The 10,963-nt window shown below is 32.0% G+C and overlaps 2 protein-coding genes across 2 annotated transcripts; one reads left to right on the top strand and one right to left on the bottom strand.

Moving 5' to 3' along the window:
- The first annotated feature begins 288 nt into the window (after positions 1 to 288).
- park (E3 ubiquitin-protein ligase parkin) lies at positions 289 to 6,038 on the top strand. The gene is made up of 8 exons (XM_072533133.1): positions 289 to 709; positions 799 to 1,015; positions 1,083 to 1,282; positions 1,390 to 1,538; positions 2,612 to 2,810; positions 2,881 to 3,018; positions 3,074 to 3,281; positions 5,831 to 6,038. The coding sequence occupies exons 1-8, from the start codon at positions 452 to 454 to the stop codon at positions 5,938 to 5,940; spliced, it is 1,479 nt and encodes a 492-aa protein (XP_072389234.1). The 5' UTR covers positions 289 to 451; the 3' UTR covers positions 5,941 to 6,038.
- A 3,761-nt stretch (positions 6,039 to 9,799) lies between these two features.
- LOC140440881 (uncharacterized) lies at positions 9,800 to 10,767 on the bottom strand. Its single transcript, XM_072531245.1, has one exon. It carries the CDS (start codon positions 10,702 to 10,704, stop codon positions 9,859 to 9,861), a length of 846 nt encoding a protein of 281 aa, XP_072387346.1. The 5' UTR covers positions 10,705 to 10,767; the 3' UTR covers positions 9,800 to 9,858.
- Between the last annotated feature and the right edge of the window lie 196 nt (positions 10,768 to 10,963).

Genomic DNA, 10,963 nt, shown 5'->3' with positions numbered 1-10,963 from the left:
AGGGAAGAGGTAAATTCGGATAAATTCTATTGTCGTCAGCTGCCATTATCACTTACAATGTTGCCAGATCCCGATTTAAAAGTTAAATGAACACACAAATAATATGTTTACAAGATCAGTTTTATCATATATTTACGTTAGAACATATTTGAATTATAAATGTTAATAAGATAATGTGTCTTTATTTGTATCATTTATTTTGTTTAGAAATATTTTTCTTAGAACTCTTTCTATGATAATAAAAAAAATTGGGGCGTAGACAATGGCAACGTTCAGGTATCCTATTCAATGACTTTGACATTAAAATGTCATTCAAAGGGTTGTCTAAATGAAAATAAAAAACATATGATTGCTCAGACAGTGGAGTAATTGGTTTATTTATATTTAGTATTTTGAATTAATGGAACACATCTATTAACACTAATCAAAACAGATACGTAATGCTGTTATAATGAGCTTTATAATTAATGCCTTTAAAAATTTCTTACATACCATGTTACAATTATTATCTTTTGGTAAAAAAACTATAACAAATAGTTTGAGTGTATATGTAAAAACTATTGGTGGCAATACTTTAACTGTAGACCTAGATCCTACGTGGGATATTAAAAATGTTAAGGAAATAGTGGCGCCCCAACTTGGATTAGAACCAGATGAAGTAAAGATAATTTTTGCTGGAAAGGAATTGGGAGATGAAATTAAAATTGAGGTACATTTTATACATAGTTCCATATTTTCTTTACCCTTTCGGTAAATTTCGAATGTAAAGTTACAAAAATACAGTGATAGTTCTTTTAGGAATGTGATTTAGGCCAGAAAAGTATTCTCCATGCTGTAAAAGTTAGGGGGAAAAGGAATAAGATTCTTCAACCTACAAATAGTAGTGTAATAGAGGAAAATGAGGACCCAAGTAGCAAGCCGTTGAGTGAGGTTTTAGATAATAGTATGTTTTCTCATGAAGACAGCCATTCTTTTAATAGTACATCTGAAAGGCAGAGAACTCAATCAGAAAGCGGTGAGGATACTGTTGTAGTTGTGGTCCTTGAATATCTGTTAAATTCTTAAATATTTTTGTATTACAGGTTTAAGTAAGTCAAAGGTACATTTCTATGTATTCTGTCCAACATGTAAGGCAATGAAGTCAGGAAAAATAAGAGTAAGGTGCCATTTTTGTAAAAGTGGAGCATTCACTGTACATGCCGATCCACAAAACTGGAATGATGTTCTAAAACCCAAACAAATTACAGGAACGTGCGAAAATAGTCCAGAATTGTGTTCTGATGTGAGTATATGTAACTATAACCTATTTTCCTTTAAGAAACAATTGTTTTTAGCTAGTATTGTGTTCCTAATCAAATTTAAACTAAAGAATAAATTTTATTTACTTAGATATTAAAAAATGTAGAACCTACCTTTGCTGAGTTTTACTTCAAGTGTTCTGAACATACATCCTTGGGGGAACAAGATGGAGCAGTGCCGCTAGATCTGATAAGGCCAAATTTAAGGGATATTCCCTGTTTAGCTTGTGCTGATGTTAGGTAAGACTTTTTTTATATACTTATCTACCTAAAAACTTAACATAACTATTACATTTCACTAATTTTTAGTAAGTTATAAGTATAAAAATTTTCAATAGATAAATGTGATATGTACGTATTTATCCAGAAGTGAGAAGAGTACTTGTCTTTTCTATCTTTATGTCGGTATCTGCCTTTTGTGAGTATTATATCATAAGTATTTTTCTTTTTCTTTTCCTTCTCGAAAAATATTATTTTTCATCATATATCTTGGCCTTAAAGCATTCAAACCTTTTTTGTTACAGTATCATTGTTCATTCCTCTTGTTTTTCTTATGATTTTGTTATAGCATGTATTATTTGTTATTCTTATGGTGGTAAATTTTTTATTAGAGGACTAATGAAAGATTTTCCAGACATAGTTATAAAAAAATTACAAAACATGAAAATATATAGAATACAAGTAGTATGTTCACTCAGCTTGGAAATATTTTAAAATTGTCATTGCCAGAAACACAAAAATTCCTAGTTAATAGTTGAAATAAACCTTGAAATGGCATAGAGTCTAAACAAGTTTTCATAACTGGTTCTGACTCAGCTGAAATTAACTTATCCCCAAAACTCATTCTTCCCTTATCAGTCTTTCCTTATTATATTTTCTTGTTGTGATATTTGCACCATGTATGTAATATTAAGAATATGTGTAGTATCTAGGTTTTAATAATTTTTTCTATTCTACCCAATTTAACAAATTATTTTTGATTACATAAAAGTTTAGTTGACTTTCATCTAATATAGAACAACACTGAAGATCAAGTCCTGATGATAGAGAGGTGATACAGTGGATCTGCCTTAGGAGGTCTAAGTGTAAGAAGGGCTCGCAAATGGGGCCCTGCCCTGATCAACCATAACCAAGAAATCAAAATGTCAAAACAAATGTAGAACGTAATTTTCTTTGCAATTAATTTCTTATAAATACAATATTGAACTAAACTGAGTTTGATAACAATATTTATTTCTCGAAGTATGTTTAATATCTTTTTTTTAGGATGTTTTTAAAACTTTTTTATATAATCAGACTTTTTTATGTTCCAGCGATCCCGTTCTTGTCTTTCCTTGTCAAGAAAAACATGTTACCTGCCTGGACTGTTTTCGCCAATACTGTGTGACCAGATTAATGGAAAGACAGTTCTGGCAACATCCAGAGCTGGGATACACGTTAGCTTGTCCAGCGGGTTGCCCAGATTCGTTTATAAAAGAAGTCCACCATTTTAGACTGCTTACAGATGCTCAAGTAAGTTAAAAATAGTTATTTTTCACGTAGTATAAGCAGTAGAATTCTATAATGTTTAATTGTATTCCAGTATGCGCAATATCAACGTTTCGGAACCGAAGAATTCGTCCTCAGATCCGGGGGAGTACTGTGCCCCCAACCGGGTTGTGGAATGGGAATTTTAGTCGATTCCGATTGTAATAAAGTGGCTTGTATAAACGGTTGTGGGGTAAGTTATTTTATTTTTTTGACTTGCTTATTTCTACTCGATTTTTATGTTGTAGTACGTATTTTGTCGGTTGTGTTTACAAGGCTATCATATCGGCGAGTGTCGACCGTCCGATATGGACAGTTCCGCAGATGGCGAAGGATGTTTGTATAGCGTAGATCCAAGTCGAGCATCGGACGCAAGATGGGACGAAGCTTCGAGAGTTACTATTAAAGTTTCAACGAAACCTTGTCCTAAGTGTAGGACACCAACTGAAAGAGATGGTGAGTATAGACAACCAAGTAAAAATAGCAAAACTAAATCATTAAAACCATTTTATTTTTTTTATCCTGTAATATTTTGATAAACTTTCTGTAAGGCACATTGACTATTTACTTATTAAGTTATCTGTAATGTGGGTTGCCTGACAAACTTAATGTGGCATCTGATTAAAATATCTAAACAGTTCTATCAGTGGAAGCATAGTTATAATTTCTTTCAGCGCTGAGGGCATGACTTACGCACGCATAAGTGTCATATTCCCATAGCAATGAACATAGACGCATATAAAAACACATTTTAACGTAATTTTTTCGTACATGCTGTGCGGTAAAATTTTACTTCTATTCTCACAACAACAAGGAGCACCTTGTGATCCCCGTTCACCATCGCACTATCATTGGACCACAACTCTGCTTCTGAAATATGAAAGAGTTTCAGGCTGAGATGATTAACCTTAAATTTTTGAATTTTATAAAATTAAAGATCAAATCCTACTAATGCACCATTTTTTTTTTGTAAAAAATAAAATATTATTAACTTTTAATACTTTTTCATAACTGAATCTTTTTAGAACTACATATAAACAATATTGTGATTCAAATTTTTAATTCAAATGTGTAGAAATCTACAAATAATATATAATAAAGTTTATGCAGTCGCCATTTACAGGAGTATTTTAAAGTATACTAACCGTGACAATTTGTCCCATTTGAAATGTGCTTCTACAGATTGAACGAATTTAAAACGGAACATACAATTTAATATATATCTGTTTGAACTGCATTTGAAATAGTGGACCAATATAAAACTTGGACAAAAATAAATCCATACCCGGTGATAGACACTGTATAAAATATCGTTCAACTATCTGTCTCCTTTAAAGGAAAGAGGAGCTTGCCTAATAGTCGGAGAGATAGAGCCGAAATTTTGAACTGATCAGTAATAAGACATTTCTCTATTGGAATATATTCATTGTAACTGGGTTAAGACTTTGCCTTACAGGCGGACGCCCCTCGTGGTACAGGGGGTGGCTATACAGGGATGAAGTTGTCATTTTTTTCGGAAAAATTAACGATCGATAATATGGCTGAAAATTTGCCCAGAGTAAGATCTTGGTATAACTAGACGAAATCCCAAAGGCCGGACGCGAGAGTGGATACATAAGGGGTGGCGGACAGGGGTGAAATTGCAATTTTTTGGGGAAAAATTAACGATAAGTAATATGTCCGCCATTTTCATGGCTCATTATTTAGCCCCTAAAAACTCTAAATCGAAAAGAGCGGACAGCTGGGTTGTTACAGGGAGCCTTAAAACGGGATCAAATGTACCACTTGCCTGCGCATTTTAGGTCTCGGTAACAATTTTCAAACTGATTTTATTATGATATTTTTATACCGATTGATTTGAAAATTTGTATGCTCACTTCTGTTACTATTCTGAAAAGTGTTTTCCTCAAAATTTTCCAAAAAAATTTCCGTAAATGAAAATTTTCGTAATTTTTTGAGGTAAAATCTAATTTGTAGAATTCTTTCGATTTTCTGTCAGTTATACCATGATTTTTTTCCAAAAATTTTCAAACGATTTTTCCGATAAGAAAAAAAAAATTAGAAAAACTTTTCTAAAACATTTGATAAAACTCTACGTCATCGTCTGAATCTTTTATAGAATATTTTGTAGTTTTAAAATGATATTATGATAATGTTTTTTTTTTCAAACTAAAGTCATATTTACTTTACAAATCACATTTTTTTCTTAAATATACCTCTGGGCAAATTTTCAGCCATATTATCGATCGTTAATTTTTCCGAAAAAAATGACAACTTCATCCCTGTATAGCCACCCCCTGTACCACAAGGGGCGTCCGCCTGTAAGGCAAAGTCTTAACCCAGTTACAATGAATATTATATTCCAATAGAGAAATGTCATATTACTGATCAGTTCAAAATTTCGGCTCTATCTCTTGGACTATAAGGAAGCGATAAGTGGTTTCACAGCATAATAACTGCTTGTGTAGTCTAGTTTTTTCAGTGATTCTAGGCAACCTATTTGGGTGGAGTTTTGACTTGTTCTTGAAAGAATTCAGAATCCAGCAGCCCGCTGAAGTATTGGATTTTTATAATATAATTATTTGACAACCTTTTGTTGGCCAACCACCTAGAGCGGAGTTGAGCCGAAATACATTGATTTCGTATGTTCCGTTTTAAATTCGTTCAATCTGTATATGCTTATAAGCTTATATATTCGTAGCCCATAGTCAGGGAGCTTGCTACAATATTAATATATATTTGTTTTCATATCATAGTCAAATCATATTTTCTTCGGTTGCATTGACCTAATTAATTTTATATTTTGATACATTATGTATTTGTGCTAGATAATCTGTCAAACACCTTAATATTGGTCTATTTTGAGAGATTTCCTAATTGCTGCTTAAATATGGTCGGTAAAAAGCGCGAAATTATTTTTATAAAGATAATTTTCCTTGTGACGCATATGTAGTCTGAATATTTCTTTGCTGGTATAGTATTTAATTAATGTATTATTTTTCCAGGCGGCTGTATGCACATGGTATGTACTAGAGCAGGTTGTGAGTTCCATTGGTGTTGGGTGTGCCAAACTGCGTGGACCAGAGATTGTATGGGCAGCCATTGGTTTGGTTAAGGCATCGAAAAATCTGTGATATTAAGAAAATGTAAAAAAATGTGTGTTGTTTTGATTGTTCAGTTGGGTTTCATTTAATAAACATTGTTTGGTTACTATTTTGCTTTGTTTTAATCCTCAGACCTTGAAATGTGGCTGAGCGTCATAAAGAAAGAGACAACAGGAAAATACAAAAGAAGAATTTTCAGATCTAATAAAGAATACTTGCCCGGGAAGAGGTAAGTGCATACCCTAAATGACGTAGATATGATCAATAGAAAAAATAGCATACGCAAACTGTTATCGTCGTGACTCCAAGCCTCTGTAGGTAATTTAACATAATATTTTTAATGAAAAATTACAAAACATATTCCAGTGTATATTTATATTAGATATTTTTCTTCGTTGCGTGAATCCTTCTAGAATTTATATTTTTTTCTCACTGTATATCATAAAAATTTCATAAGTTCCTATTAAACAATTATAGCAATTGCATTTTAGAATTTCGAACGAGAAGACATACTCTAAATGTTTATTTACACAGCCAAATTGTATCGGCTAAAAGCAATGGATGTCTTTCTTTTTAATTCGTTTTTCCCTGTTAATCGTCCCAAGTAATTTTGAAATTATAACGGAATTTTCAATGAATACACGCCAGATATTGGCAGATCTTTTTTACACGGCAAAAAAATCTCAGAGTAGTACCCCGGCGTATGTGAGGAAGCTTGTTACTGGTTATTTAAATAACTTTATGTCGCCTGTATTTGTTGAACAACCTTGTGTTACTACATTATTTGCCTTATAAACTGTTCTATCTGCTCAGAATTTATTAACGGGTCCCCTATCGCAAAAAATGCTTTTTTCCAAAAAAAAAATTCTTAAGTGACCCTTTCTTTTAAAAAATCTAAAAAAAAGTATTTATATACATTTAAATGTGAGAAAACAATCTGATTTTTTTGATCAAAATTTGATCAGGTTAATTTGGGTTACGTAAATTTAGGTTATGTAGGTAATTCTTGGCAAACTTCTAAGTAATTATTTTCGTGAATTTTTTTTTCCTTTTTTCTGAATTGTTTAGATTTGCCATTTTCTCTCAGGAAAACTTAAAAAAAAATTTCGTGTTTTTCTCCATGTTTTTAGCACAAATTCAACTGCATGTCAACAAATAACGATTTTTGATATATTTTTTTGTTATTTATAGACCATGCACAAAATACTACAAAACCCACTTTTTTTGATATTTTTTCCCATGTTTTTAGCACATTACCTGAATTGTGTGTGAATGAAGAACGATTTTTTTTCTATTTTTTTTTTCGTTTGTCTAATAACAATGCCATGTTATTTATTTTCCGACTGAAACATATTCTATATTCGAAAAAACTGTATTTTTCGTTGATTTTTTTTCATATTTTAAACGCAGAGTCTCATTTAAATGTGACAAATAACGATTTTTGCTCCCCCTACCTTCGAGATCGAAACAGATCAGAATGGAGAAGAATCCTGGAACAGGCCAAGACCCAAAAAGCGTTGTCGAGCCAGTGATGATGATGATGACCTTTATTCGAGTGGTGATTATCATTGAAATATTATCATTCATGGATTAAATTAATAAAATAATTATATTTAATTTCATAAGAGACTTTTTTTTTCAATTTTTCTTAATAATACCGAAATTTTATAAAACTACAAAAAGTTTAACAGTCTCTTTGTTATCTGGATCATTACGTAAATTACTTGCAGATATATCCAAATTTTGCGTTTTATCAGAGTTAAGTTTTAGTTTGTTTGCAGCAAACCATGTGCTAGATTTAGTAGAAACTTCCTCATAAGACATTTTTAAATCATCATTATCTTTTCCTGATATAACGTATGTCGTATCGTCTGCGAATTGTATGGATTTGTTCGGAGATATGAATTTAGGCAAATCGTTGACATAAATAATAAACAAAAGAGGTCCTAAGACTGAACGGTGTGGGACCCCATGTTTTACGGATAGAAAATCGGAAAAACCACGTTTAGACACTACCGTCTGCTGTCTGTCAGATAGATAGGAAATTATAAGCTTAAGAGGAATACCTCGGATTCCATAGTAGTTTAATTTGTGGAGCAAAATGTCGTGTGAAACGTAATCAAAAGCCTTCGACAAGTCGCAAAGAGAAATTCTATGCGATTGCCGCGTTCAAGCCCTTCAATTACTTCGCTCGAGAGTTCGATTACATTCGTAGGAGAACGATCACTTCTGAATCCGTATTATGAGGTGTTAAATATTTATTTTACTCAAAATAGGAATAAAATTGTTGTTTGATAACCTTTTTAATCACTTTCCCAAAAGTAAAAACAATGATTATGGGTCTGTAACTGTCAGTTTTTGAGGAATCACCTTTTTTGTATATAGGTAGTACTTTTGGGTATTTTACTACTTCCCGAAATACTCTAGTTGATAGAATTAAATTAATTAGATGAGTGAAAGGTGTTAAAACTATTTGGTAAGTTTCTTTCAAAAATTTTGCCATTAATTTCATGAACTTCCCTACAATTAGAACTACTAAGAGTTTTTATTATTCGAGATACCTCTTCTTCCACAACGGGACGAAAAAAGAACTGCTCAGATAAGCATAATTTCCATAGTTGAAGAGGACATTAACATTAATAGTGGGAAGAGATATACTTATATTCTCTGCAATTGTAGTAAAAAATTGATTTATTTCGTCTGAAGATAGATCAGGTTCGACCGAACTGAGTCTTGTGTTGTTTCTTTTCGAAATTTACTATTTTCCAATAGTCTTTAGGTTTATTTTTGGAATTAGTAATAAAATTACAGTAAGCCGACTGTTTAGCCATTTGTAATTACCGATGAAATTCAAATTTTTGTTGTTTATATACTTTGAACAAATCGGGATCCTTAGTGGCATCTGCAATTTGTTTAATAAGAGAAGGATTAGATCTGTAAGACCTTAATTGATTATAAACCATTGCACGGGTGTTTTTTCAGCAGTTTGTCGTACTTTTGTTAGTGGAAAATTCTTTAATATTAATATTAAATAATTAGTTAATATTAAGTTGTTATAAATTTCGGTAAAAAAGACTGTCAAAAAATCAGAATCATTATTAATGTCATAGAAAAAGTACATCTTTGTACTAGCTAGCGCACTTTTAAGCTCCTGTAAACCAGAAGAAGTAATAAACCATTGAAATGCTTGATTAGCGTCAACAACTTTAGGCTCAAAGTCAATAAATAGAAATTGAGGTTGATGGTCAGAAAAACAAGGTTCAAATACGCCCACTCTGTAGATATTTTCAGAAAAAATTGTCATAATGTTGTCGATGTAACTACTGGACTGGGATGTGATTCTAATATAATCGTTTATAGTTACTTTTAGTCGAAAAGATGTTAATAGATATTGAATATCAAAAGAAGGGTCAGATTCAATTTTAAAATTTATATTAAAATCACCAAGTATGATCAATTTGTCTGCTTTACTAAGCAAGGTCGTTATGACATTCTCAAAATTCACCAAAAACAAGACAGTAGGGTACTGTCAAATTAACAACGGAGGATATTTTGAATATTTGATTAGGTAGACATTAATTTAGCAATGAAGTAAACTTTTAACTAAGTATTGTGTTAGGATTTAGTTGTATATAGTTTGAAGTAAAAAATTTATTGAGATAATTTTTCCAGACTTTTGGTCCTCCCTGTATATCTTACACCTTTCGTTTGTACCTATATACCTTTTCAATGTATGCTCTTAAATTCTTCCATACATTATTTGTACTTAGTTTCTACTGTTATTAATAGAAAGTAATTGAATCATGGACAAATAAAAGGAAAATGATTATTATCATAAAACGAGATTTTTCGTGTTAAAAACATTACGAATTAAATAAAAATTGTAGTATATTATTTTTAATTTGAACCAAAAATAGACCCAAATAGATTCAATACAAACACAAATTATATTTTTCTTCCGTCCGCATCAAATTACCTTGTCTCATCTCTTTGTTCCTCTCTAATTGTTCGATATCTTTCTTCAGAGGTTCTTTAACCTCAGAAACAACATCGTGATCATTGAAATACACTACAAATACTTCATTGGTAAACACTACAGATTTACTATTTTTCGGAAAATATTTGTATTTATACACACACTCTTCCTCGACAGTTTCAGTGTCTTCTACGGTTTCTTTAACTTCTTGTTTTGCCAAACAAGATTTACCCTCCATGGGCACGTAGAAAGGTGCTTGTTTAGGCAGTTCTGTGACATTTTTGCTCCGTTTCTTTGTTCTTCCCAAATCTTTACGAAGTTTTTGCCCTCTTTTACCGAAAGGATCCCATACTAGGTGTTTGCTAGATTTCGAAGTACCTGGAGATGATTTCGGCGATAGCGGGGAGTTTCTTGAAGTAGAGGTGGATGCCGCTGATAAAGAACGATATTTTCCACCTTCGTTTACTGTTTTATCGCACAACAGATTCTCCAAACTTCCCCTAGCACGTGACAGATTTGAATCTGCTATATTTACCACGGGTTCACTATCATCTTCACCATATTCCTGCTTTCTTATTGCTGCATCCATTCCTGTCGTTCCATTTATATATTTATCCCTGTTACTCCAAGATCTGACTTTGCTGACGATTTTATTTTTGATACTTTTGGTGGTTTTTAATTTGTTCTCCGATTGGGTGCTTTTAAATTTCGTTAACTGTTTCTCTTCTATTTTAATAGGCTTTACTATAAGACTATGTGAACCTAAATCTGAAGGCACACTGGATGGAGTGTTGGACATTTTAAAATAATTTTGAAAAGTGTCACAAAAGCTAATTGTCAAAAGTTGGATATGTTTAAAATGGGCTTGGTATATCACGACAGTTCTGGCATATACGTCATATATGTGGACACGTAATTATAGTACATGTCATGAACTTGCGACTATTTTGGGTTAGGGATGAAAGCTTTCACTTAAAAGGCCTGCTGTACTGAGAAAGTTAATAAGAAATTTACTCAGTTTTTTAAGCAATGTCGAAGATAAGCAAAAATACTTATTT

The sequence above is a fragment of the Diabrotica undecimpunctata genome, chromosome 5 (genome assembly GCF_040954645.1).
Source record: "Diabrotica undecimpunctata isolate CICGRU chromosome 5, icDiaUnde3, whole genome shotgun sequence".
Lineage (NCBI taxonomy): Eukaryota > Metazoa > Arthropoda > Insecta > Coleoptera > Chrysomelidae > Diabrotica > Diabrotica undecimpunctata.
Note: the sequence above shows the minus strand (reverse complement) of the source record. Positions and strands in the feature narration are given on the sequence as shown.

Coding starts and splice junctions, on each gene's coding strand:
- park (XM_072533133.1), top strand. CDS start 452: ATGAGCTTTATAATTAATGCCTTTAAAAATTTCTTACATACCATGTTA. Junction 1,539..2,611: donor TTAGCTTGTGCTGATGTTAG/GTAAGACTTTTT, acceptor TTTATGTTCCAG/CGATCCCGTTCTTGTCTTTC. Junction 2,811..2,880: donor GACTGCTTACAGATGCTCAA/GTAAGTTAAAAA, acceptor ATTGTATTCCAG/TATGCGCAATATCAACGTTT.
- LOC140440881 (XM_072531245.1), bottom strand. CDS start 10,704: ATGTCCAACACTCCATCCAGTGTGCCTTCAGATTTAGGTTCACATAGT.